The 27,698-nt window shown below is 43.8% G+C and overlaps 1 protein-coding gene across 1 annotated transcript; it reads left to right on the forward strand.

Annotated features, from left to right (window-relative positions):
- The first annotated feature begins 4,401 nt into the window (after window positions 1-4,401).
- On the forward strand, window positions 4,402-27,305 carry LOC126106160 (uncharacterized). The gene is made up of 2 exons (XM_049912400.1): window positions 4,402-4,800; window positions 27,231-27,305. Exons 1-2 carry the CDS (start codon window positions 4,402-4,404, stop codon window positions 27,303-27,305), a joined length of 474 nt encoding a protein of 157 aa, XP_049768357.1.
- Window positions 27,306-27,698: the final 393 nt, after the last annotated feature.

The following is a 27,698-nucleotide window of genomic DNA, read 5'->3' on the forward strand; positions in this document are numbered from 1 at the left end:
TGGCTGAAAGCTATAATTGTGCGACTCTTTTTGTTGTGCCTATCGCGAGTTATCATCTCTGCTATATGGTGAGACACATACATCAGGAACATGTACATAAAATATAAAAAAAATCGATAATCCAATATATAATTGCTGTGAAACTAAAAAATTTCCAATCACTATTTGATCATCTCTTGTACAGTCAGTACGCTGCTGCCTCATGAGATTAATCCCAATTTCTTATTCTAGAAGACAGCTACATGGTGATATAATTAACCTTTTAAATACTTACGATTATTAACATCACGCAAACAGCCGAGCAGATGGCAAGTGTTGCCATCAGTGAGCCTGACGTGACTGCAGCTCTGGCCCTGGCCGACTCTAGCCTTCACTGCTGCTGTTGTGTATCTCGTTATGGTGCCTTGGAAGTGCCTAATGAACACAAAAAATTAATTAGATCTGTAAATTACTTTACATTAAACTGCATGCAATAAAAGAAAATAATTTAAGAAAATTTCACTAAAATTTAATAGTTACAAAACTTGGTTTGATGACTGCAGCAGTTTCAAATATCCTGCTTTAGGGTACACAAACAGTAGAAAAAATTACCTCTGACCTATTGGTCAAGAAGGACCCCAAGGCACAGACAATGTTCCCTTCTGAATGGAGGAGGGGATACTCTCAAATGGTACACCTTCAGATATGGATTCATTATCAAACTTTTATCTACGAAGTCCCCTCCTCAACTCTTAGGAGCCCAGTATAGGAATTTTAGAACACCTCTGCATAATGTGTGGTTAATGTTATAAATGTAAACAAGCCAACAGTAAAATATCAGTACAACTTTGTTTTGGATTTCCAGATTTTGCATTTTCCCAGTATTTACATTATTTTCCATCGGTACCATCATAATCCCTATTCTATCCCTTTCATTAAAATTTTTGCACTTTTCAACCACTACCACAACTTTGAACATCAATTTTCAAGCTGATTTACATGGTAACTAAATTGTGTTATTGCTCTATCTCACATTTTAGGGTAATCCATAGCAAAACTATACAATTTATTTCAGAATCTAAGTCACTTTGGGGTTATTTTGCATTTTTAGAGCTGCTTTCAAAATGGTTTCACAATGTTTGATCACCTGACTGTTGGAGGGACTGTAATACCTCAAGCGTAGTTTACCTAGTAACAAATATTGTAATCTGGTCAGGTTTTCACACCAGTGACTGATTTTAGAATCATAAAAATGAATCTACTGCAGAATTTTCCATAAGCTGCTTCAGGCACTTTTCACCGGCTTCCGCTTTTGAAAAATGGGTGCAGCCTGTGTGAATATTATGAGTTCCACATATTTACATGATGTATAATACTTCATAGATGTTTGGAAGAAATTATTCATTCTGCAGTTACAGAGAGCTACTGCAAGTAAAATTATTAAATTTTTAAAATATATTACATAACATGGGACCTATCTGTTCACACATCATCAGTCGTGCAGTATCTTCTACCTTAAAACAGGAGGTGGTCTTTTACTATGGTGAAATTTGCAGACAAACAGAGTTTACTTGATGTCTGAATAATTATCTCTGTCTTGAAAATGGAAATTTGTGTTAGCTGCCAATAGCTTCTATTTCAAAATATTTTTAACTTTTAACCGATTTTTGACAGTACTATTCCCTAAAATGATATCACTTACCCATTGTTTGTGTGTAGTAGATTAATAATGTAATATAGGCTTTTAAATACAGTATTGAGAAGATTTTCCCTATGACAACACTTTTAAATTTTAATAGGATATTTGTTCCTAAGTACATTACCACATGACACATTGGAACAGTTTTTCAAATTTGGGGCAATCTTACTTCTCTGGAGTAATTTTTGTAATTTTAGAATAAGATTGCAATACACAAAGTGAATGCAATAATCCTAAAGTGTACTGCTCTACTCGAAACTGAAAAATAAATAAATAAATAAAACATCAGAAACAGTATTGAAATTAGTTTTTCCTCTTAAAGGCAAGTCCTGTGACATTGAAAAATGATACGCCAGAAGCATGTGATTAGTTTCTAATAATTACACAATATTATGATTTATGAGTTATTCTACAGTGTGTGTAGTTTTTCATAACATTAATGAAATTATTTGTCTTTTTGACTGCATCTTAATGCCATTTGGAACTCCCATGCAATTTTGCAGAATTGTGAAACTTTTTGAAACTTGTGAATGGATGGCTCATCATCGTGCTATGATAACTGTCATTCATGATGATGATGATGATGATGATGTTTGGTTTGTGGGGTGCTCAACAGCGTGGTTATCAGCGCCCGTACAATTACCCAATCTTTGCTCAGTCCAATTGCGCCACTTTCCTGGATGATGATGAAATGATGAGGACAACACAAACACCCAGTCATCTCGAGGCAGGTGAAAATCCCTGACCCCGCCAGGAATCGAACCCGGGACCCCGTGCTCGGGAAGCGAGATCGCTACCGCGAGACCACGAGCGGCGGACTGTCATTCATAATATATGGATGAAAAAGCATGCACAACTCAGACAGCACAAATTTATCTACTTCACAATAAACAACCCATTCATATCATGACAGCCACACCAGTCCGAATGTGCAGGGCTTGGATGTGAGTGCATGTGCAAGAAATCAGATGCAGGTATCACTAGTGGAGTGCGGAGTGTGACTGGGCATTTTGGCCTGATCTGCTTTCACATCTGGCCAATTGGCCTCCACTTCTGCCCTTATCTACTTTGATGTCCAGGAAATTCACCTCCACTGTCGTAAGTATTACTTTGCAATCTAACGGCATAAGTGCCCAAGGTGTCACAAGCTATTTCTAAACTCTGGCACCTAAGGTTTCCGGGTAGGAGCTCTGGCATGTGCAGTTATCTTAATTATCATGTAACTAACTTGAAATTTTGTAGGGCTCTGTATATGTTACTTGATTAATTAATTAATACAAAACAGAGTGGTGTCAAATCTAACAATGTCTATCATGCGTAAATGCAAATTAATCTTACATCCATTCCACAGACTGACGGATCATTGGACAGAACTGCAAAAAGGAATTGGAATATAAATGGTCCTTTTCTACCTAATAATATATGGTCAGTCATATTATGGCCATCTGACTGTACAAAAATGAATCCCTTAATGACGTCATCAACTCAACCAGGTGGACTGTGTTGAAAACAAATATATATTCTCCACATACTTTTCAAACTTTATGTATCAGCTACTAAAAGAAATAGCAACAGGAACTGAAGGAGTGACATTTGAAGGATATAGTGATGACACAGCATTACCACTAACTGATGAGCTTTTTGTTTTGTGGTACAAAAACAACTAGGGTCATATGCGCCCATGTCAAAACACTAGGACATGAAGACAAAGAGAGGAGTTAAAAATGACTGCACGTTAGTCCCAGTCAATGCAAGAGAAGACAGCTAAAATACAGGGATGTGGAGAAAGGTCTATAAAATACACCACAGACAGAGAACTGGAGGTCCAGAACCAAAAATTAAATGGCCTTTGCCATATTGCTACAACAGATAAAAAGTGCAACATGGTCAATGGCTGTTAACTCTAACAGCAAACACCAATGAGGAAGGAAGTGGTTAAAAAAAAGGGCATTACATCAGAAAATGGCACACCAGCAAATGTTGGAAACAATGTGCACAGAATAGTGGGGGAGCACCAATTGACAATGGTGATGGTTGAAAAGATGGTGCTCAATACACAACTAAGTTAAAATGGTGGAGGTCTTACAAGCCCATGGGAGAGGACTAATAACACACAGCTTGTTCCCATGAAGGGAGGGCCAGTGGTGATGCCAGAGTCACAGCACCTGCTTACAGCTGGAAATATGCAGATAGTTGTAGGAGAAGTAAGAAATGGCAGGCTGAGGAACAGTGATTGCAGTCTTAGCAGCAGTGTCAGTGGCCTGGTTTCCTATCGGACTGCCACAACCAGAAACCCACACAAACATCACAGTGGCTCTATCAAGAGGGAGCAGGTGACAGCTTTCCTGGACACACTGGGCTAAGGGATGGATGGTGTGTAGCACATAGAGGCTTTGAATGTCATTGAGAGAGTCTGGGCAGATAATGCAGTTGAGAAGCCTGTGACTATGGATGTACTGCGTGGCTTGATACAGGGCAAACAGCCCTGCTTTAAATACTTAGCAATGTTCCGAAAGCCAATACAAAAAAAAAAAAAAGAAAAAAAAACAGCTCCACCAATGACAAGACACCAGAAAGCACAGTCAGTCCAAGAGCCACCAGTGTACTATCACAAAATTCCACACATACGTTGTGAAACTGAAGACGATAGAGTCGGGCTGGACTAGGGTCCTTACTAAGTGAATGAACACGAAGGTGAATATGGGCCGCTGCATGAAGCCAAGATGGTGAAAGGTGAGGGGCGGGGGCGAGGGGAGGGGGCGGGGGCGAGGGGAGGGGGCGGGGGCGAGGGGAGGGGGCGGGGGCGAGGGGAGGGGGCGGGGGCGAGGGGAGGGGGCGGGGGCGAAGGGGAGGGGGCGGGCGAAGGGGAGGGGGCGGGCGAAGGGGAGGGGGCGGGCGAAGGGGAGGGGGCGGGCGAAGGGGAGGGGGCGGGCGAAGGGGAGGGGGCGGGCGAAGGGGAGGGGGCGGGCGAAGGGGAGGGGGCGGGCGAAGGGGAGGGGGCGGGCGAAGGGGAAGGGGCGGGCGAAGGGGAGGGGGGCGGGCGAAGGGGAGGGGGCGGGCGAAGGGGAGGGGGCGGGCGAAGGGGAGGGGGCGGGCGAAGGGGAGGGGGCGGGCGAAGGGGAGTGGGCATTAAAACAAACAGGGAATAAATATGAGAGCTCAAACCAATCAATCATGAAGATGCAATTTTGTTTCCTGAAGGCAGATAAGTGGGTGCTCGCTGTAAATTCTGTTAGATTGAAAACCACAACATTCTATTGGAGGAGATTCATGACAAGGAAAAAAATGAACAGGATGCCACATCAGTGGCTGCTGAGCCCTATCCTTTGAAGACTACAGGGCACAGACGCAGGATCATCCTGCTCCTTGACATCTACAAAAGCATCAGCATTTTTCTATTGTCTGCCTGTGGACTCCAGGGCAGAATAATGCTTGGTGTTGTGCACTGGCAACACAGAGGTTGGCCGTGGGAGGATATCACATGGTGACAACTTAAGGAGAAAACTCATTTGCCTTTGTTTGACTTCTTCTAACCTTTTCAGTTAGGAGATGAAGGTTCGAGTTGGTTGGCTGGGGAGTTGTAGGAAGTCTTTGCAGCAGTATTCCTTCTGTCCTTTCTGGCCTGCCGGTTGTGTAGCTGGTAACTATGCCCCATGAGGAGATTGTCTGGTGGTGTTTTGCACAGCCAGAGGGAGAACTACCATGATGCTGGGTAGTTTCACAGTAGTGATGATAAATTTTGAGGTTGCATGTCTGCTTGGTCATGTCCTTCATGGAGTGAAATGTCACAACCACAGTACTGTAGATACCAGGAGGTAGAACACGGGGTTTCTGACTACTCAACAACTTACAAGTGTTCGGGTAAGGCCCTTTCTCCTTCACCTGGATCTCCTGGACAGCCTACTCATTGAGATACATGGTACAAATGCAGGAGACAGCAGCAGGGTCAACATTGCAGCTGATGTAGCAGGGAGGAGGCTATCAATCATCCTCATGAGCATCCCTACCACAGGTTACACATTTGGCTGGGATACTGGTAGCATCACATTGGGTTTGGAATTTATGTTCTGACTGTGATAACTTCTTCATAACCTGTTTTGATCTTTGACAGAAGAATCACTATGAAAAGTGGGAAACAGGGTGGGTGTGGGGATAGGATCTCTCCCACCAACACCAGCTTTTCTGTACCGCAATACGTCCTATGTTCCCACAACACTACTTGCGCCAAACTTCATTAGTCACAGTCCTTATCCATCTACCCCTTCCATATTCCCATTCCAGAACTACACAGCTGTCAATCCACCACGACACCCAGTTGTTTCATTTCTCTCCTTTTTCGCTACACGTGTGTGTGTCTAGTGTTGACAAAGACCTTAATGGCCGAAAACTTTAATTGTGATAGTCTTTTTGTTGTGCCTATCTGTGTGTCTGCATGTCTGCCATATGGTGAGAGGCAACTTTCCTTCTCATAATAAGCTCAAACATTTGACTTCCTTATCTCAATCCTCACATGTTTCTTTCATTTCATGTTGCTTTCCAACATTATGCTCAGATATTTAAATGATATGACTGTGTCAAGCAGGACACTACTAATGCTGTATCCAAACATTACAGGTTTGTTTTTCCTTGTCATCTGCAGTGACTCACATTTTTAGAATCAGCTGCCATTCATCGCACCAACTAGAAATTACGTCCAAGTCATCTTGCAGCATCCTGTCCATCCTTGATGACTTGCAGCCTATGCACAATGAGCCTTCATGTTGACCAAGCAGTTAAGGAAACCCCACAGATATTTGGAGTAGGAATTCAATTTCAGGATAAGAAATAAAAACTTTGAGGTCAGTCAATGGTTAATGGTGATATAATTCTGTCAGAGACAGTGAGGGGCTGAAAGTGAAGTTGAATGGGATGGACAATCTTGAAAGGAGGGTAAAAGATGAAAGTCAACAAAAGTGAAACAAGGTTAATAGAAAGTACTCTAATTTTATCATGTGATGCTGAGGATAAGGGCACTCTCAAGATTTACCAGTATCTCCAACACCGGAACACTGACTTTGTCAGGCTAAGAATCCTCTAATATGGAACATACATTCTGTGCACACAAATGCTAAGAGTGTACTCACAGTACGCACAACATGCAGTTGAACAGAGGACTAAGACTGCCCCACATTAGGAAAACAGACATGTCCACATGCAAGCCAAACACAAATGGCTGGGAGAAAAGAAGTCCAAATCAGTGTTCATGAATAGCTATATTTTTTTCTAAGGTCACCATAAATATGTCCTCCAGAGACTACATAACACAACTCAGCAAATTCATATGAGTGCGGATGAGATGGTCCTTTGCAGCACTTTCATCTGCTGTTGCTTTTAGGCCACTTGAAATCATGTTGACATATTTATCAATCCATGCCATCCTCAGCTGTGCCTAGCAACCTCACTGGATGTATTTATGATTACACTGATTGATCCATCTTACACCCAGTAGAATTATAAGGAACTTCATTTAATAATTGGAGAAAGAGATTCATCATAGATATTGGTCTAACCTACAGTCAAAGGCAACAAACCTGGTTGTGTGTGACTTTGTTTCATGATGATTACAAACATGGGACTCTAGACCTAACTTTTTTCTCTACTGTATATCTATCATGTCTTCCATGGCTTTTATCAAGCAGTAAGAATCTTTCCTTTCTATTTGTTAATGTTTATGACTAACACTAATGATATTCCAATGAGTCTGCTGCATCTCATTTTAACAAAGTTCATTGTGGCACATACCCACGTATTTCAGGCAACAAGCCAAACTGTTTGTTAACCTGAACTACCAATGTGATTTCTGTATTTATTTCCTTTTACTTGTTACTTCTTACCCTTTCGCAGTTTTCATCATGTTTTCCTTCATCAACCTATCCAATTCAACCCACAGCTGCGTGGGAGAGCATCATCAAGTACCTTATCGTTACTTGTGACAAAACTCACAAACTGATCCATAATCATTACACGTCTTACTGAAGAGGTGCCTATATTACACCAATAACTACATTTACAAAGAACAAATTTTTGAGTAGCAGAAAAAACACACAAACTGCCATTCAGGTAACATTACAACATTGTGAAGACAAGCACTAAACAGGAATTTGGAAATGCCGTGCAAACATCATTATCTACTTGTAGACATGTTTTCATATCTAGGAATATAAATACCAATGTCAGTAAGAATATACAATCAGCAAAATACCTGCAAACTCAGTAATACGGTGCTGTGATCAACATACTAGACTAGACACTCAGTCAAGATGACAGCAGTTCTCTCTCTCCCTGGCTATCCAGACATAGGTATTCTATAACTTCCCCTAAATCTCTCTAGGCAAGTACAACACTGACTTTCTTACCCGTCCTCTCTCATTCCAAGATAGAGTTCAATTTCAAATAGCTCAGGATATTCAACCCTCATCTTCTTTCATTCCTTTCCCCTTCCCTTACTTCTTATCTTAAATGAATATCCACCTCTAACAATACATTACTACTTTTAGCAGTGACTCGCATATCACAGTTTCACACTTAAGGATTTTTGTGTGTGACGATGCCTAAATGGTTAAATGAAGAGACTAGATCTTTGCACAATTCTGCCCAGTCTTTATATAACTATACCACCCTAGAAAAGTCCAAAATTCATTGCTCATTGAACTCAATAAACTCGTTTTAATAATGGAAGCAGCCAAACCACTATGGAAATTACAGCAGCAAAATACTGAAGTCACCAGAGGCCTGCTGAGCTCTACAAAAATTGTGTCCCAGTGGTGAATTTAAAAACCAGAAAGAATCTGCCCATATGTGGCATGTAATTCACTGTCAGGTTTGAAATAAAATGTCCTTGACAAAGTGTGATACATACCCCAAGTCTCTTCCAGTTAGCATATTTTCACAATCACTGTTAATATGCTGTGCAACACCGCTGTGAATGGAACACCATTCCAAGGAGACTTTATAGAGGATAGACCCCTTTTTAAAAGTCTGTTCCAGAAGAAACTATTTGCTTTTTACTTCTCTTTATCTTCTATCCAATTATCTTATAACCATGTATTGATTACTAGACATACTCAAATCTGTTTTGAAAGTTGGCTGAATCCTTCACATCCAATGAAAAACAGATACCTGACAATATTTCACTAAATATGTGTAATACTACTCATTTATATAAGGATCACCACTAGTGGAGTTAAATCATTGAATCACATGAAAAACACATTACATAGAAGTGCTCAACCTGAGGGTTTTTTTTTTTTTTTTTTTTTTACACTTTTGGCCACAAATAATAGTTTATAATGCTATTCAATGACACTTAATTCTTGCATAGGCGTTGCTACAGTTTTAAAATGTGTTTCATTTTAGAATGCATTAAACCGTCTGTATCCTTGATAAATAAAGTATGAAATTACTATTTTGTTGTAAACCACACATTAGATTCTATTTTTTTTTAGAATTGTGTAACTATATCCTCTTCAGTCATTTGTATAGATTTTTGGGTGGTTCGAAACTGGAAATTTTTTAATATTTTGAATCTTATTTTTCATCACCTTCCTTATGATAATTGCATATCAACTGCAAGCTGAATGTTACGCTTCAAAACACAATGGTTTCACCCTGAGGGTGTGCCCACCCTGGCCCACAGGTGTGTGTCCACCATTATGTACTTATGAATAGCACAAGGGCATCAATGTTACGAACACGATACAGTATACAAACAGTTTGTTGATACGCAAATAGTTACATGTTCCACCAGGGGGCGCCAGCAAAATGTCTGTGCAGTGCAGACACCAGGTAACAGAGGTCACTGCTATCAAGGAAACACATTCCAACTGCATGTGATGTTATGTACATGTTTCTATCTGCTGGAAATGTCCTGGCTAAATCTCATAGCCACAAATCTCAATTAGAAAAGACCAGCCCAGATGCTCCATTCTACACGACACTGTCACTGCACTGCATCATGGTATACTAAACAGTATCATCCCCCCCCCCCCCTTCTTACCACCGCCCTCCACCACCACAACCTGTGGACACCATTCCTAATAGCCACTCAGCATGAAGCACCCTAAAAGCACTAGGGTGGAGGACATGGAGTGACAAAGGACATGTGCTGAAACCTACAGAGAAGTATAAAACACACTATCATGGATAAAACGTGAAACTAAAGCTGCTGTGGAGGCGTTGTCGCCCAACACCAAAGGCAGGGTGCTGGGAAAGTTAAAATCTGCCACAGAGGGGCTAAAAGTGCGCAGCCCACTAATGGGTGGACAACTATCACTTGGGAGCCACAGTGACACTGAGGTGGGTCTTCACGATGGGGTATTTAACCATGCCTTTGCCACGTATGGCCAATACGGAGCTGGCAGAGGACAACTGCTTCCCTGTGAGAGGCCTGGATGAAAAACTTCCACACATTCATAGTCTCCTTAATGACATGCAGTTTGTTTCGCGTTCTGTTATGCCATTCCATCTCCCAAAGGCGGAAAACGCTGTGGTGTAAGAAATAACACAGGTCAGCTTCAGAGGTGCCTATCCCCAGAAGTGGTTTCTGCATTTCCTGTTTGTCCAGCCTCTTAGCAATTACATTGCCAGTGATCCCAACATGTCCAGGGGTCCACATTAACACCATGGAATGGAGGGACTGTTCCAGGGCATAGATGGAGTCCCGAATGGACGCTACCAGAGGGTGGTGAAGGTAGCACAGGTCGATAGCTTGTAGGCTGCTCAATGAGTCTGTACACAGGAGAAATGACTCGCCAGGGCATGAGCGGAAATGCTCAAGAGCACAAGATATGGCCGCCAGCTCTGCAGTGAAATCACTAAAGCAAACTGGCAAGGAATGCTGCTCAACATGTCCTCCATGAACATATGCAAAGCCTACATGACCATCAGCCATTGAGCCATCAGTGTGAAAAACTTCAGAGGTCCAGAACACATCAAGAATTGAGGAGATGTAACTGCGGAGAGCGGCAGGGTTAACGGAGTCCTTAGGGCCATGCAAAAGGGCTACACGAAGCTGCGGCCAGGTGTACACCGTGGAGGCATACGTGAACAGACTGCAAGTAGAGGTGGTAAAGGGAAGGACTCCAGTTCAGAGAGAAGGGACTGCACACGAACTGCTATTGTTAGCCCTAACATGGGCCGCCGATGCAGGAGATGGAATGCCACCGGCGGGAAAAGAAGATGGTTATTCGGATTGTCAGGAGAAACAATGAATCTGTGCTACATCGAGCAGTTTCACACGTCTGATCTGCAGTGGAGGGAAATCAGCCTCTACCAGAACGCTGGTCACCAGACCCGTCCTAAAAGCCCCTGTCGCTAATCAAACCCCACAGTGGTGCACAGGGTTGAGTAAATGCAATGCTGAAGGCACTACCAAACCATAAACCACACTCCCATAGTCAATTCGGGATGGGAAAAGGGCTCTGTAGAGCTGCAGCAGTGTACAGTGATCTGCAACCCAATTGGTGTTGCTCAGGCAGCGGAGGGCATTGAGGTGCTGCCAGCACTTCTGGTTATGCTGACGAAGATGAGGGAGCCAAGTCAATCGAGTGTCGAAAACCAGCCCTAGGAATTGATATGTCTCCACTAAGGTGAGTGGATCATCATTAAGCTAAAGTGTGGGTTCCGGATGAATGGTACGATGCTGACAGAACTGCACGAGACACAACTTTGCAGCTGAAAACTGGAAGTCATGTGATAGAGCCCATGACTGCGCCTTGTAGATGGCTAACTGGAGGTGCCACTCAGCAACAACAGTACTGGAGCAGGAATACAAAATGCACAAGTCATCTGCATACAGAGAAGGTTAGACAGAGGGTCCCACAGCCGCTGCTAGACCGTAAATGGGCACTAAAAATAGAGACAAACTCAATACAGAGCCCTGTGGAACTCATTTCTCCTGGATATGGGTGAAACTACGGGAGTCACCAACTTGGACATGGAAAGTACGGAGCGAAAGGAAGCGTGGGATAAAAATTGAGAGTGGTCCCCAGAGATACCACTCATTCAATGTGGCAAGGATATGAGGTCACCAAGTCATATCATAAGCTTTACGTCAGTCAAAAAAGACAGTAAGCAGTAGTTTCCATCTGGAAAAGGTTGTTCAGATGGCAGACTCGATGAACACGAGATTATCAGTGGTAGAGCGAACATGGCGGAAGCCACACTGACATGGAGCCAGCAAGCCACATGACTCCAGTACCCAACCCAACCGCCGACATACCGTACGCTCCAGCAGCTTACGAAGAACGTTGGTGGCTATCCACATTAAGCTGGTTTTTACAGGGTTTGAGCACTAGAATGATGGCACTCTCCTGCCATTGTGATGGAAAGATCCCGTCACACCACATACGGTTGAAGATTACAAGGATTTGTTGTTTGTGGTCGGATGAGAAATGTTTAATCATCTGGCTGTGGATACAATCAGGCCTAGGAGCAATGTCGGGGATATGTCCAAGGGCACTGGGGAGCTCCCACTCTGTAAATGGAGCGTTATCAGATTCACTGCAGCGTTTAGTGAATGAGAGGATGTTCCCTTCCAGCTGATGATTAAGTGTGCAAAAGGCTGGCGGGAAATTCTCCGATTGACAATCTCAAGCAAAGTGCTCGCCAAAGTGTTCGGAAATCGCATTTGCGTTGGTACATAACTCGCCATTTATGGTAACCACAGGGATAGCTGTTAGGGCCTGTTACCTGAAAAGACGTTTGATCTTTAACCTGACTTGGGAAGGTGACGTGTGGCACCCAACAGTGGAGACGTATCACTCCCAACACTCCTTCTTCCTTTGTTTGATAAGGCAGCGAACACGGGCACAGAGCCATTTAAAGGCTATGAGGTGCTCCAGGAAAGTGTGCCACTTCCACAGCTGTAGAGATCACTGACGCTTCTTAATTGTTTCAGTGACTTCCGTCGACCTCCAAGGGAAACATTGCTGCCGCAGATACATTTATGCTAGTCACCTGCTTAACTATCAGTTCCATGTTAGGGTGTAGGGGAGATAAAGCAATGACAGCAGAGGTTAAAGTTCCCCAGTCTGCTCTGCTCAAAGCCCATCTGGGCACGCATCAATGTGCCTGACGCTGGGGCAGTGACAGGAAGATGGGGAAGTGGTCGCTACTACACAGGTCGTGATGTGCTCTCCAGTGGATAGATGGGTGAAGTCCTGGGCTGCAAATTGATAAATCAATGGCCGAGTAACTACCACAAGCCACACTGAAATGTGTTGCGGCCGCAGTATTTAAGGGGCAGAGGTCGAATTGCAGCAGTAAAGTTTCAACATCTCTGCCATGGCTAGTAGGCATGGTACCATTCCACAAGAGGTTATGGGCATTAAAATCCTCCAGAAGTAGGAAAGGTTTAGGGAGTTGATCAAGCATTCCAGCTAATACATTCAGGGGTACTGCGCCATCTGGAGTAAGATTTACACTGCATAAAGTTATTTCCTGCGCCGTCCTTATTCTGACAGTCACATCTTCAAGAGCTATTTGAAGCACATATTCAATACACACCGGATTTAGGACACATACGCAAACTCCACCTAACTCTCTATTATAGTCGCTACAGTTCCTGTAATATCCCTTATAGCCATGGAGGGCATGAATCCGCATTGCTGGGAACCTGGTTTCCTGGGGGGCAATGTATATAGCAGGTGTAAAGCTTAACAGTAGCTGTAGCTAAGCCAGGCAGTGGAAAAAAAACACCGCAATTCCACAGGAGGATGACATCATGAGACTGGGAAGGCATGGAACATTCAATGCTGCCACCGATTCATTGCCTGATTAGTCTATATCCTTTGTGTCTGTGGGCCTGGTGGGATCTAGGGCCTCAGCGGACGTCAAAATCTCCACTTCATCATCAGCTGCAGAGCTTGTAGGTAGCGGTTGTGTTGGTGCCCCCGCCATTTCCTTGGTCTTAGGCATTTTCTTTTTGGATTTCTCTCGCTGCTCCTTGGGTTTCCCTGGCTGGGAAGACTTCACTGGCTCAGTCTCTGGGACTGAGGATGAGCGTGAAGACGTACTACCAGCTGCTTTTGGGATCTTCAGCGACTTGCAGGTGTCATCTTTCCCACTAGAAGAAACCTCGGAAGGGAGTGACACAAGGGACCCCTTCCTAGTGCTAGAAGCCAAAGAATACTTATGCTTCTCTGGATTAGAAGTGGGGACATATGTTGCCGATGGCTGGGGAGGGAGGGGGGAGGTATTGGTCCTTAAGTAGTTCGCACATGAGCAACAGGGAGGGCAATGCCCCCTACCATCAAGGGGGCAGATGTAGTCTTCCAGCTCTAAGAGGTGACCTGGGTTTGCGGAGCTGATGGTGCCAAAACGACTGTAACGGCAGTGTAAGATGTTGTCATACACACAGAATGCAGGTGTTCAAATTGTATCTTAGCCTCAGATGATGGTTAGTCTGTTCAGGGCCTTGTACTGCACGATTTTCCTTTCTGTCTGGAGAATCCAGCAGTCAGGTGAGCTAGGCAAATGGTGCTCTCCACAGTTGATACAGATGGGAAGTGGGGGCATGGAGTATTGGGACATGATGTACTTCTGGAATCTCAGCATGTGACGCAGGAAGACATATGGGCAATCTTCCAGTACTTAAAGCACCAAACTGGGGGAGGGATATAGTGCTTTACATCACACCTGTAGACCATCACCTTCACCTTCTCAGGTAATGTATTACCATCAAAGGCCAAGATGAAGGCACCACTGGCAACCTGATTATCCTTCAGACCCCGGTGGACACACCGGATGAAATGTACACTCACCACTCTAAATTGGCGCACAGCTCATCGGCGGACTGCAAAAGAAGGTCTCTGTGAAATATGATACCCTGGACCATATTTAAGCTCTTATTGGGTGTGACATTTACAGATATATCCCGCAGCTTGTCACAAGCGAGTAATTCCCATGAGGATGATGTTTTAATCAAGACTGACCCAGGTCTCATTTTGGACAAGCCCTCCACCTCCCCGAACTTGTCCTCTAAATGCTCAACAATAAACTGAGGCTTCATCGTCGTGAAAGGTTCCCCACCAGCTCTCAAACATACAAGGTACTGGGGCAAGTAAGATCTTCTGCCTTCCTTAGCCTGATATTCCTCCCATGGTGTGGCCAGTGAGGTGAACAATTTTCTGTCGTACTTCTGTGTGTTGAATTGAGCTAGTGATCGCTTAGAGTCTGCTGGTGTTTCACCACCAGCAATAGACGATGGACTACACTTCATCGCGTGTCATCTGCCATGATGCCACCCACTCCGACAGGGGCCCTACCCACAGCCACCACCCACCCTCAGCAAAAGCCACCTGACAGGATGGACATTGCCGGGAGTCCCGATGCCCCACGGGGATGGACATCTACTCCTTGGAATACATGGGGAGTTAACGGTGCAGGCATCAGCAGAGTGATCCCTGTGTGGTGAGGGGCTACTACCAACAGGGTACATGGCAACCACACCACAACATATTGGCTACCATGTTGGATATCAGGTGCAAAGAAGTCCATGGTCATTGTCGATGCAGAAATCGACACTGCATAGTGAATGGTGTCCATGCCCAGGGGATGGAGAATGGGCATGACTGCAATGCGATGACAAGAAAGTGGGCTAAAGATGTCAATGCACAATGGACACCATGCACTTTGTAAGGCGCCCTTCCCAAGTTGGTTCACTCTTCAGGAAAATTTTGAAGATTGGAGGTCAGATCTTACAGGGGACCATTACATAAAGGCAGGAATACCTCTGGCCTATTCCAATCCCCAGACCCACAGGGGCGAAAAATCATAAGAGTGAGCAAAATATAATACAGAAAGCTAGGTGGTAGTTTGTTTAGGAACTATGTTGTTCAAGTGTCTCTAATGCAGTTAAATTTTTACATCATTGTTTGCTATGGTATGGAGACAAATGGTGGATTATATACCCATTATATCAGTTCAGTGAATTGAACCTGAACCAACATGTAATTGTGACCTTTTTTTTCCTGATTATTGATTTTTCAAGCTGATTCTGCATTTTGTAATCTAGATCTTTAGATAAAAAAGGAGTTTAAAACTGATCATTTTACAAAGACATAGCTCATGTGCTTGTACTGAATTATACCATATATGTCTGTGTGTGTTGATAAAAGAATGCTTCTGCTAGAAAAACATGTTCTTCAGTAATGCAGTGACTATTGTGTTAGCCTCCAAAATGGAAAGAGTGTTATATTTATGCACTGTATTAATAGGCAATGGTATTGCACATAAACAATGTAGATTTGAAAAGTTGCAGTTGCAAGAGAGCACTTGCATGGCCATCATCAGGTCCATTTGTTCTGTTTCAGTGATGAACCAGTGATTGTTGACTTTTGAAGTTGAGTAGTGCCAGTTATTGTAAAACCTATAATATTAAAAAATCTGTAAAATCAGACTTCTATTTTTATTATTGGTTTAAATGCAAACAGATTAGAGGGTACAGTGGATTTCCAGATCAACAGAAACTTCCCCTTGATGAAAAGAAGTTTTCAAAAAGTCACAATGCTCAGGAAAATTAGAAATATTTTTACTTCTTTTCCTTTCCACCCTGAAAATCTGTAACTAATTATTCAAACATTTTCATTCCAATACCCAAATTATTATTTTAACTGCTGGCATCTCTCTTCATTATGCAACCATAGCATCCTGCGAGGCTCCTTTTGAAGAGAGATTAAGGCTGTGATTAAGATTGTTATCAAGTCAATTGTACTTTGGTCTGCAGAACATCACAGTTTCTTGTGATCTTCCTTAACAGTGCAGCTAATAAGCAAAATGGGCTGGAGGGAAGAAGAAAAACAGCAAGCGTTTGTAAATACACATTTGTATGTAATGAGAAAAGTTAATTTTAAAAAAGTGATAAATGAAGAATGGTCATAATCAGGTGTAACATTGCTTCAGCTATACCTGAGTCCTTCGAAATGGAGGTTGCCTGCCTCCAATACAGGGAACCAGTCAACCAGTGTTATTTCTTCTTCCTGAAATAAATTTGTTCTGTTTAGGTTCTATAACAACAAATAAGCAAATTTACAAAAGTTGCATAATATTATAATATATCATATTTGAAGCAATTTGCCAATCATTGCATTGGTTCAAAAACTTATCAACACTTTATGTGTTTATGCAGTACTTCATAACAGACAACTGTCATTTGTGAAAAGACTGAAGATCTATTAATATTGATTGTCTGGTCATCACCATATAATTTAATGAGGATCATAACACATTTTCCTTGCCGGAAGCTAGTACTTACTTCCGTACCTACCTTTTTTGCGTTAAGGCACAAACCCGACTGTGGTCATAAGCACCCATGTCATAACCTTAGAACACCTTTATGTGAAAGATGTTAAGAGCAACTGTATGTTAAGCTCAATCAACAGAAGGAAAGAGCTAAAATCAAGAACTACTACTTGAAGAAACATCAATAAAATATGCCGTAGTGGCAGCAGAGATCCCTAAACAAACATTAAATGTCCTTTGCAAAATTGCTATCATTTATATAAACAATCTGCACGTTGCACGCCAAAATAACCAATAACTCAGGTGGAAAACATACAATTAAACATAAGCAGTTCAGAAAAGGATATCGGATCAGAAAATAGCAAACCATCAAGTTATTATTATGACCAACGCAAAGTGGTGGGAGATCACCACTCAACAAATGGTGATGGCTAAAGAGACAGTGCCCAATAAACAACCTAGTTAAAATGATCATCTTGCAGTGAAAGAGCCAAGAGGTGGCCAGCCGAACCGTTGGGAGAGGTTAAGTCAATGGAGCTTGTTCCAGTAAAGAGAAAACCAGTGGTGATGCAAAAGTGACACCATCTACCAACAGACAGCAACAAGAAGATCATCTGAATCAATGGAAGAGCTGGCAGGTTGAGGTAGGACTGCAGTCTTGTCACACATGAGAACAAATTGACGAGGAACCCACAAGAAAATCATAGTGGCTCCCTCAAAAACAACAACTGTAAGCTTCCTTCGACTCTTCCAGCACAATGAGGATCTGAAGGCTTGTCAGAGAATTGGAGCATATGACACAATTAAAAGGTGTATATTGTCAGATGTGCTAGGTGGTCCGAAAGAGCGCAAAGAGCTCTGCTTTAAAAATCTAGCAGTTTGCAAGAAGATCGTACCAAAAATGGTCAGTGCCAACGATAAGGCACACCAAACACCATGGACTGTGAGTCGTCAGTCTACATGAATATGCTACCACTAAACTGGGTACAAAGGTTGAGGAGCTAACAGCAATAGATCAAATCCATTTGCCTCCCGAGGAAAATACTTTGAAGTCCAAGATAAACACGGGCAGCTACATGAAGCGAAAGTGGTGAAGGGCTCACACCAAACAGGAACGTGGCAGACTGCATGAAGCTAAGCTGTTGGAGCAGTAGCCAAAAGCAAACTCTGGAAGGTAATACGAGAAAAATGTGGCCCGTACTGGCAGTTGAAGGAGGCATCAAAATAAAGGGCACAAGATGGGTGGCTGGGCACAACACAACAAATGGCAATCATATCCACCGAGGAGAAGATCATGCCCGTAGGACAGTTCCAGTTAGGCAGCTTCTGCATAGAAGCTCTCAACCAGACTAGTGTAAAGGTTGCCAGTGGCCTAACATACTCCACAACAGTAGACTGTGTTATGACCATGAATAAATGAAACCCATATAGTCTAGTTTCAAATGGACATGGGATTGGTATAAATGGAAGATGTAACGATAGTGGAAGAAACCCACTGTGACACTAGAAATTCATACAAACTGTTTTTTCAATAGAAAAGCAAAAACAATTTTTGATCCTGCACAAGTAGAGGATCAAGACATTACCAAGGATGCCACACAAGGATACAAGTCCATGGAGAACTGCTTAAGATAGCTAAGTCATTGACCAATAAGGAAGTTGGATATGCCTGTGGGAAAACAGATCATGGAAGTGTTAATGGGGACAGCAAAGATGGTCGGTTGGATCTACATCTACATCTACATCTACATTTACAACCATACTTGGCAAGCCACCTGACGGTGTGTGGCAGAGGGTACTTTGAGTACCTCTATCGGTTCTCCCTTCTATTCCAGTCTCATATTGTTCGTGGAAAAAAGGATTGGTTGGTTGGTTGGTTTAGAAGCAGGAGAAGGAACCAAACTACAAGGTCATCGGTCACTTGGTCCTAATAAAATAATGCCACAAGTGTGAGGATAAAATGGACGAAACATATAACACAAAACAGAAAGAAAGGAAAAGCCAAAACAGTGAAGAGGCAGCAACGAATACTAAGAGAAAAAAAAGGGTACAGAAAAGAAACAGAAATACGCTAGAAACAAAAGACAGTAAAACATGAAAGCAGATTACAGTGGCTGACCAACTACAAGAATAAAAAGGGAAAGCCAGCCACTCTGTAATACATTATAACCTCCACCCTAAAAGCACTAGGGTGGAGGACACAGACCAACAAAATACATGCACTTAAACCTACACTGAATTATGAAAAACACTCTCACGAATATAACGTAAACAAAAACTGCAGTGGAGGCATTCTCGCCCAACAACGAAGGCAGGGTACTGGAAAAGTTAAAAGTCTGTCACAGAGGGGCTAAAAGTGGGCAGTCCAGCAAGAGGTGGGCAACTGTCATTTGGGAGCAACAGCAACACTGAGGTGGGTTCTCGAGACGGTGTAGGTGACCATGTGTTAGCCACATATGGCCAATGCTGAGCTGGCAGAAGACAGCCGATTCCCTGCAAGAGGCTTGCATGGAACACTTCCACACATTTATAGTCTCCTTAATGACATGCAGTTTGTTGTACATGCTGTTATGCCATTCCGTCTCAAAATGCCGGAAAACCCTGTGATGCAAGGCATAACGTATTTCAGCTTTGGAGAACCCTATCTCCAGAAGAAGTTTCTACATCGCCTGTCTGGCCAGCATGTCAGCAAGTTCGTTGCCCAGGATTCTGACATGTACTGCAGTCTACACAAACACTATGGAACAGTGGGTCTGTTCCAAGGCATAGATGGACTGCTGAATGGATGTTACCAGAGGGTGGTGAGGGTAGCACTGGACGATAGCCTGTAGACTGCTCAATGAGTCAGTACACAGGAGAACTGACTCACCAGGGCATGAGTGGATGTACTCAAGAACATGAGATGTGGCCACCAGCCCTGCAGTGAAAACACTGCAGCCAGCTGGCAAGGAGTGCTGCTCAATATGTCTTACATCATCAGATGCAATGCATACGTGTCCATCAGCCACTGCGCCGTCAGTGTAAACCACTTCACAGCCACGAAACACGACAAGAATCAAGAGGAAGTGACAGCAGAGAGTGGTGGGGTTAATGGAACACTTAGGGTCACGCAAAAGGTCCACACGAAGCTGCGGCCAAGACATACACCAAGGAGGCATACATGAACAGTCCGCAAGTAGAGGTGGTAAAGGGAAGGACTCCAGTTCAAAGAGAAGAAACCATATGCGAACTGCTATCGTAAACCCTGATCTGGGCCACTGATGCGGGAGATGGACTGCAATTGGAGACGGTAATTCAGATGCTCAGGGGAATTATTAATGTGTTCTGCATAACTGGTGAGCAGTTGCACATGTGATCTGCAGTGGATGGAAACCAGCCTCCACCAGTGCACTAGTCACCGAGTCGTCCTAAGGGATCCCGTCGCTATTCAGACCCTACAGTGGTGCACAAGGTCGCTTAAATGCAATGCTGAAGGCGCTGCCAAACCATAAACCACTCTCCTATTATTAATTCAGGATTGGACAAGGGCTCTGCAGACCTGCAGCCATGTACAGCGATCTCTACCCCAATTGGTGTTGCTCAGGCAATGGAGGGCATTGAGGTGATGCCAGCACTTCTGCTTAAGCTGATGAAGATGAGGGAGCCAAGTCAATCGAGCGTCAATAACCAGTCCTAGGAATTGATATGTCTCCACTACAGTGAGTGGATCATCATTAAGGTAAAGTGCAGGTTCTGGATGTATGGTATGACAACGACAGAAGTGCATGACATATGACTATGCTGCTGAAAACTGGAAGCCATTAGCAAGAGCGCATGGCTGTGCATTATGTGGTTCACTGGATGCACCACTCAGCAATAACATTAGTGGAGCAGCAATATGAAATGCAGAAGCCATCCGCATACCGAGAATGTGAGATGGAGGGCTGACAGCCGCTGCTAGACCATTAATGACCACTAAAACTAGAGAGTCACTCAATACAGAGCCCTGCAGGACTCCATTCTCCTGGATATGGATGGATCTATGGGAGTCACCAACTTGGACATCAAAAGTACGGAACGATAGGAAGTTTGGGATAAAAATCGGGAGTGATCCCCAGAGACCCCACTCAGACATGGCAAGGATATGACATTGCCATGTCGTGTCGTATGCTTTACAGAAGTCAATAAGGACAGTAATCAAGTGTTGCTGTCTGGAAAAGGCTGTTCGGATGGCAGACTCAATGAAAACAAGATTATCCGTGCTAGAGCGACACTGGCAGAAGCCACCCTGACATGGAGCCAGCAAGCCACGTGACTCCAGGAAACAACCAGGACCCAACCCAACTGCCGACAAACCATAAATTCCAGCAGCTCACAAACAACGTTGGTGAGGCCGATGGGCCGATAGCTATCCACATCAAGAGGGTTTTTACTGGCTATGAGGACCGAAATGATGGTGCTCTCCCGCCAATGCGATGGAAAGATGCCATCGCACCAGGGCCATTGAAGATGACAAGCTTTTAGTCAGATGAGAGATGTTTAATCATCTGGCTGTGGATGCGATCAGGCCCAGAAGCTCTGTCGAGACAATGCGCAAGGGCACTCACTGAGGAGCTCACACTCTGTAAATTGGGCGTTACAGGATTCACTACAGCCTGTAGTGAATGAGAGGACGTTCCCTTCCAGCTGATGTTTGCATGTGTGAAAAGCTGGAATGATAGTTGCTCGGCACAGAACCTGCGAACCACGCTTGCATCAGTACATAACTAGTAATTTATAGGAACATCGGGGACAGCTGGTGGGGCCTGTTACCCGAAAAGACGTTTGATCTCTGCCCCTATTTGTGAAGGTGCCGTGTGACACACAATGGTGGAGACATATCTCTCCCAACACTCCTTCTTCCATTGTTTGATAAGGTAGCAAACATGTGCACAAAGCCATTTAAATGCTGTGAGGTGCTCCAGGGTAGTGTGCCACTTCCGCAGCTGTAGAGATCACTGATGCTTCTTAATTGTTTCAGCGACTTCCGTCGACCTCCAAGGGACTGCCTTATGCCTCAGGCACCCTAAAGAGTGAGGGACCACATTTTCTGTTGCAGAAACATTTGTGCTAGTCACCTGCTTAACCATCAATTCCATGTTATGGTGTAGGGGAGATACAGCGATGAAAGCAGAGGTTAAAGTTCCCCAGTCCGCTCTGCTCAAAGCCCATCTGGGCACGCATCCATGTGCTTGACGCTGGGGCAGTGACAGGAAGATGGGGAAGTGGTCGCTACTACACAGTGGATGGATGGGAGAAGTCCTGGGCTGCAAATTGATAAATGAGTGGGCGAATAACTACAATGAACCACACTGAAATGTGTTGCGGCTCCAGTATTTAAGAGGCAGAGGTCGAATTGTGGCAGTAAAGTTTCAACATCTCTGCCGTGGCCAGTAGGCATGGTAACACTCCACAAGGGATTATCGGCATTAAAATCCTCCAGAAGTAGGAAAGGTTTAGGGAATTGACCAAGCATTCCAGCTAATACATTCAGGGATACTGCACCATCTGGAGTAAGATATAAACTGCAGAAAGTTATTTCCTGCACCGTCCTTATTCTGACAGTCACAGCTTCAAGAGCTATTTGAAGCACATGTTCAATGCACACCGAATTTAGGACACAAACGCAAACTCCACCTGTCCCTCGATTACAGTCACTACGGTTCCTGTAATATCCCTTATAGCCGAGACGGGCAGGGATCCGCATTTCTGAGAACCAGAGTTCTTGGAGGGCAATACAGATAGCAGGTGGAAGCTTAACAGTTGCTGTACCTCAGCCAGGCGATGGAAAAAACCACCGCAATTCCACAGGAGGATGACATCCTGAGACTGGGAAGGCATGGAACATTCATTCAATGAGGCAGTTTACATCTCAGTCACCTGCTACCACTGATTTATTGCCTGAACAGTCTATGTCCATTGTGTCTGAGTGTCTGGCGATCTCTAGGTCCTCAGTGAATGCCAAAATGCTGACCCCATCCTCAGTCACAAAACTTGTAGGTAGCGGTGGTGTGGGTGCCACTGCAATTTCCTTCATCTTAGGCGATTTCTTTTTTTATTTCTCTCGCTGTTGCTTGAGTTTCCCTGGCTCAGAGTACTTCACTGGCTCAGTCTCTGGAACTGAGGATGAGGGTGAAGCCCTATGACCAGCTGCTTTGTGGCTCTTAAGCCATTGGCAGGTGTCATCTTTCCCACCAGACGATACCTGAGAAGGTAGTGACACAAGGGACCCCTTCATAGCGAGAGAAGTCAAAGAAAATTTATGCTTCTCCAGATTAGAAGTGGCGGTGGACGTTTCTGGATGGGGGGGGAGGGGGGGGGGCGTGGGGTGTTGCTGTTGCTCCCAAAGTAGGTGGTTGGGTGGTGCAGGAGCAACAGGTAGGGAAATGGCCCGTACCATCAAGGGGGCAGGTGTAGTCTTCCGACTCTGAGATGTGACATGGGTTGGCGGAGCTGATGGTGCCACAACTGTTGTAGCAGCAGCATAAGAACTGACACACAAAGGATGCAGGCATTCAAATTTTCTCGTAGCTTCAGTTTAAGTCAGTCCTTTCTTTCTCGAGAATCCTGCAGTCAGGCAAGTAAGGCAAATGGTGCTCTCCACGTTTGACACAGATGGGAGGCGGGGCACATGGAGTATTGGGATGTTACTGGTGTCCAAAATCTCGACATGTGACACTGAAAGTACAGTGGGAAGACATATGGCCAAACTTCCTGCACTTAAAGTACTGAATTGGTGGAGGTATACAAGGCTTTACATCACACTGGTAGATCATCACCTCGACCTTCTATGGCAATGTATCACCCTCAAACTCCAAGATGAAGGCAGTGCTGGCAACCTCATTATTGTTCAGAACCTTGTGGACATGCCGGATGAAATGTACACCTAACTGCTCTAAATTGGCGTGCACCTCATCATCGGACTGCAAAAGAAGGGCTCTGTGAAATATGATACCCTGAACCATATTTAAGCTATTATGGGGCATGATGGTTACAGAAACAGCCCCCAGCTTGTCACAGGCGAGTTATTCCCGTGACAGGGCAGAGGATGATGATTTAATCAAGACTGACGCAGATCTCATTTTGGACAAGCCCTCCACCTCCCCAAACTTGTCCTCTAAATGCTCAACAAAAAACTGAGGCTTCATCGTCATGAAAGATTCCCCATCAGGTCTTGAACATACAAGGTACTGGGGCAAATAAGGTCCGCTTCCAGCCTTACCCAGACGTTCCTCCCATGGTGTGGCCAGCGATGGTAATGATTTGAGCTTGTACTTGTGTGATTTGTATTGAACTCGTGATCTCTTAAAGACTGCTGGTGTTCCACTACCAGTATGACATGGAGTATGCTTCGTCACATGTTTCCAGCCCTGATGCCACCCACACCGACCAGGGGCTCCCCCACAGGTGCCGCACAGCCGCAGCAAAGGCTACCTGGCAGGATGGCCATGGCTGGGAGCCCTTGTGCCCCAGGGGGATGGGCATCTACCCCATGGCATATGTGGGGAGTTAATGGTGCAGGCATCAGCAGAGTGATCCCTTTGTGGTCAGGGGGCTACAACCAACACGCCACAATGCAGCCCCACCAGAACCGACTGCCTACCATGCTGGATATCAAATGCAAAGATGTGTGTGGTCTTCTTCGACGCCCAAATCGACACTGTATAATGTATGGTGGAAAACTCACCCAGGAAGGTGTCCTCGACCTGGAGATCTACATCTACATACACACTCCACAATCCACCATATGGCGTGTGGAGGGTACCTTGTACCACAACCAGCATCTTCTCTCCCTGTTCCACTCCCAAACAGAATGAGGGAAAAATTACTGATATATGCCTCTGTTCGAGCCCTAATCTCTCTCATCTTATCTTAGTGGTCTTTCCGCGAAATGTAGGATGGCAGCAGTAAAATTGTACTACAGTCAGCCTCAATTGCTGGTTCTCTAAATTTCCTGAGTATCGATTCACGAAGAAAACAACTCATTTCCTCTAGAGACTCCCACCCGAGTTCCTGAAGCATTTCTGTAACACTCATGATCAAACCTACCAGTAACAAATCTAGCAGCCTGCCTCTGAATTGCTTCTATGTCCTCCCTCAATCTGACCTGATAGGGATCCCAAACTCTCGAGCAGTACTCAAGACTAGGTTGTATTAGCGTTTTATAAGCGGTCTCCTCTACAGATGAACCACAGCAGTATGATTTTTACATGGCTGTATTTTTTATCCAGTAATTCACTTCCTCTCCTAAAGAGCTATTCAAAAATGTATCACATTATACCATTCATTGAAAGACAAAGTTATTAATTACGTAACACAACAATGACTTTGTGCCCAGGATCACAAACTCTTCCACTTCCTGGAGTTGTCAGAAAACAAATGAAAACCAAGTAAACACATAACATAAGCTTTGACTCTTCTGTACCATTGCTCAGGAGAAGAACATTCAGAGGTGCTCAAAGTGGTGACCCTGGACACCGATACACTGGCACACTCATTGAATGGAAGAATTATTTACTGCTTCCAGTGTTTGTGCTAAAGAGAATTACAAGCAAGCTCAATACATTCCTGGCTATTCTCTGGAGTTGTTGGAATATAGCCATAGACAACATCCTTAATGCATCACCAAAGAAAACGTCTGGACGATTTAAATCAGGAGACCTAGCATGCCAAGTAACTGTTCCTCCTCGACCAATCCATCTGGCAAGATACCTTCGATTCAGAACACTACGTGCATGCAAGACATTATGTGCTAGACATCCATCATGTTCATACCACATAAGCATTCTGGTCCTTAGCAGCACTTCATCCAGAAGTGGAGGAAGAATTCATCTCAGGAAGCTGGTATACGCTGTTCCATTTAGACTACCGTTAATGAAATAAGGGCCAATAATTGTAGTACCAAGCATCCCACACCAGATATTAACTCTACATTGACACTGATGTTCCACCTATCTAAGCCATTGGGGGTTGATGCTGGACCAATAATGCATGTTCCCTGTATTTACATGTCCTTTTTCTGAGAAGGAACATTCATCGGTAAATAGAATATTGGAGAAAGAGTTTGGTTTGTTGATGATTTGCTGCTGTGCCCACTGACAGAACTGTACATGATTCTGGAAATCATTCCCATGTAGTTCCTGATGTAGGTGTACACTGGTTTTAGGAATGCCAATATCGTGTTCAAGCTGTCATGTGCGCACATGTGGATTCATAGCAATGAAAGTGAGAACAGTGACTTAGGCAGCTTCCTATGTGGAAGTTCAATGATGATTGCATTGTTGTGGGTCGAATCTTCCCATTTCCTGAAGCATCGCAAGACGAGAAAATATACGCCAGGAAGGTGGGTTCTTATCAGGATATCACTATCTGTACAGTTCCACTGCCTGTGTAGCATTTCGCCTACCTTCAATGACAACAACAACAATAAAAGAAATGTTACGACAATGCAGTCTGTATGAAGGATAGCCTTTACTGTATGTGTACTCTACACATCAGTATTTAAAAGGATTAAAGTACCATACTAAATGTACCCTTATAAAAGAACAGTATTGCAATTATTGTTCTGCTAACTTACACTCCCCATAGGTGAGTAGCATTTCTAACTTCTCTTTGTTGGTGTACAATCTACTCGCAAAACTCCAACAGCAGTGGTTGACGGAATGACGGGTGTGAATTTTACTTCTTTTTACATTTGTCCTCTGTCAACATCAGCACGTGGATGTGTTCCATTACCATGAGTCTCTCCACTAAGCATTGGGAGTGACATCATCAGTGTTGTGTTATGTAATTAATAATTTTGTGTTTCAGTGAATGGTAAATTGTGATACATTTTTGAATAGGTCTTCAGGAGAAAAAATTTAGTACTGAATAAAATATACAGTGTGCCATTTAAAAGAGTCATTCCGCTGTTCATATCTTTGTAATAAACAAAGCTACAACACAGGCAATCATGCTAATTGATGTCCCTCTGACAGCTAAAGAACATTTATTTTAAACATTTTGTAATTTGCATCTGGACAAACAGTTACTCGAACTGGTCAAGATAAATGGGACACCTTGTATACAGCAACAATAACTTTTCATCCACTTCATGCAGCTATTCTACTTGTCCATAACTATGCCAAAATGACCAAGAGGTAGGATGGGTTAGGGAAATAGGAAGGTTCCTGGTGTCAGTGACATGTTGCTGCAGTTGCTCTCAAAATTTGCAACATTTGCAGGAGGTCAACACTTCAGCATGTTGTTACTGTAGTTGCTGCAGCAGTTTCTGCTGCTGCTGCAGCTGCTGCTGCTGCTGCTGCTGCAGCTGCTGCTGCAGCAACCATAATTACATAAACTGGTTCCCCAAGATGATGCAACTGGATCAATGGATGCACAAGACACATTTGTCACCAGTTTTACAACTCATTCTCAAGGTGCAGGTTCAGATGCATTAAGTCAAAAACTAGGGAACAACATGACACCCAATCCAGCGTAGAACAAGTTGCCAACAGGAAGAATTCAAGCTTTTTGAAGAACTGAAACAATTGAAATGACACACTAGCCAGAAATGTGAGCATCAGATGTAATATGCCAAGAGACGAAATCAAGAGTGTTACCCAAAACAGGCAAACATATATGAGTGGTAGAACATAAGCAGGCCTGGCTTCTAAGCAACCACACTCCCAACAGCATTAAGTCAATAGTTACCTTCTCTTCACACCTCATAAACCAGAGGTGT

The sequence above is a fragment of the Schistocerca cancellata genome, chromosome 10, assembly GCF_023864275.1.
Source record: "Schistocerca cancellata isolate TAMUIC-IGC-003103 chromosome 10, iqSchCanc2.1, whole genome shotgun sequence".
NCBI lineage: Eukaryota > Metazoa > Arthropoda > Insecta > Orthoptera > Acrididae > Schistocerca > Schistocerca cancellata.

Coding starts and splice junctions, on each gene's coding strand:
- LOC126106160 (XM_049912400.1), top strand. CDS start 4,402: ATGGTGAAAGGTGAGGGGCGGGGGCGAGGGGAGGGGGCGGGGGCGAGG. Junction 4,801..27,230: donor GAGGGGGCGGGCGAAGGGGA/GTGGGCATTAAA, acceptor TTGTTACTGTAG/TTGCTGCAGCAGTTTCTGCT.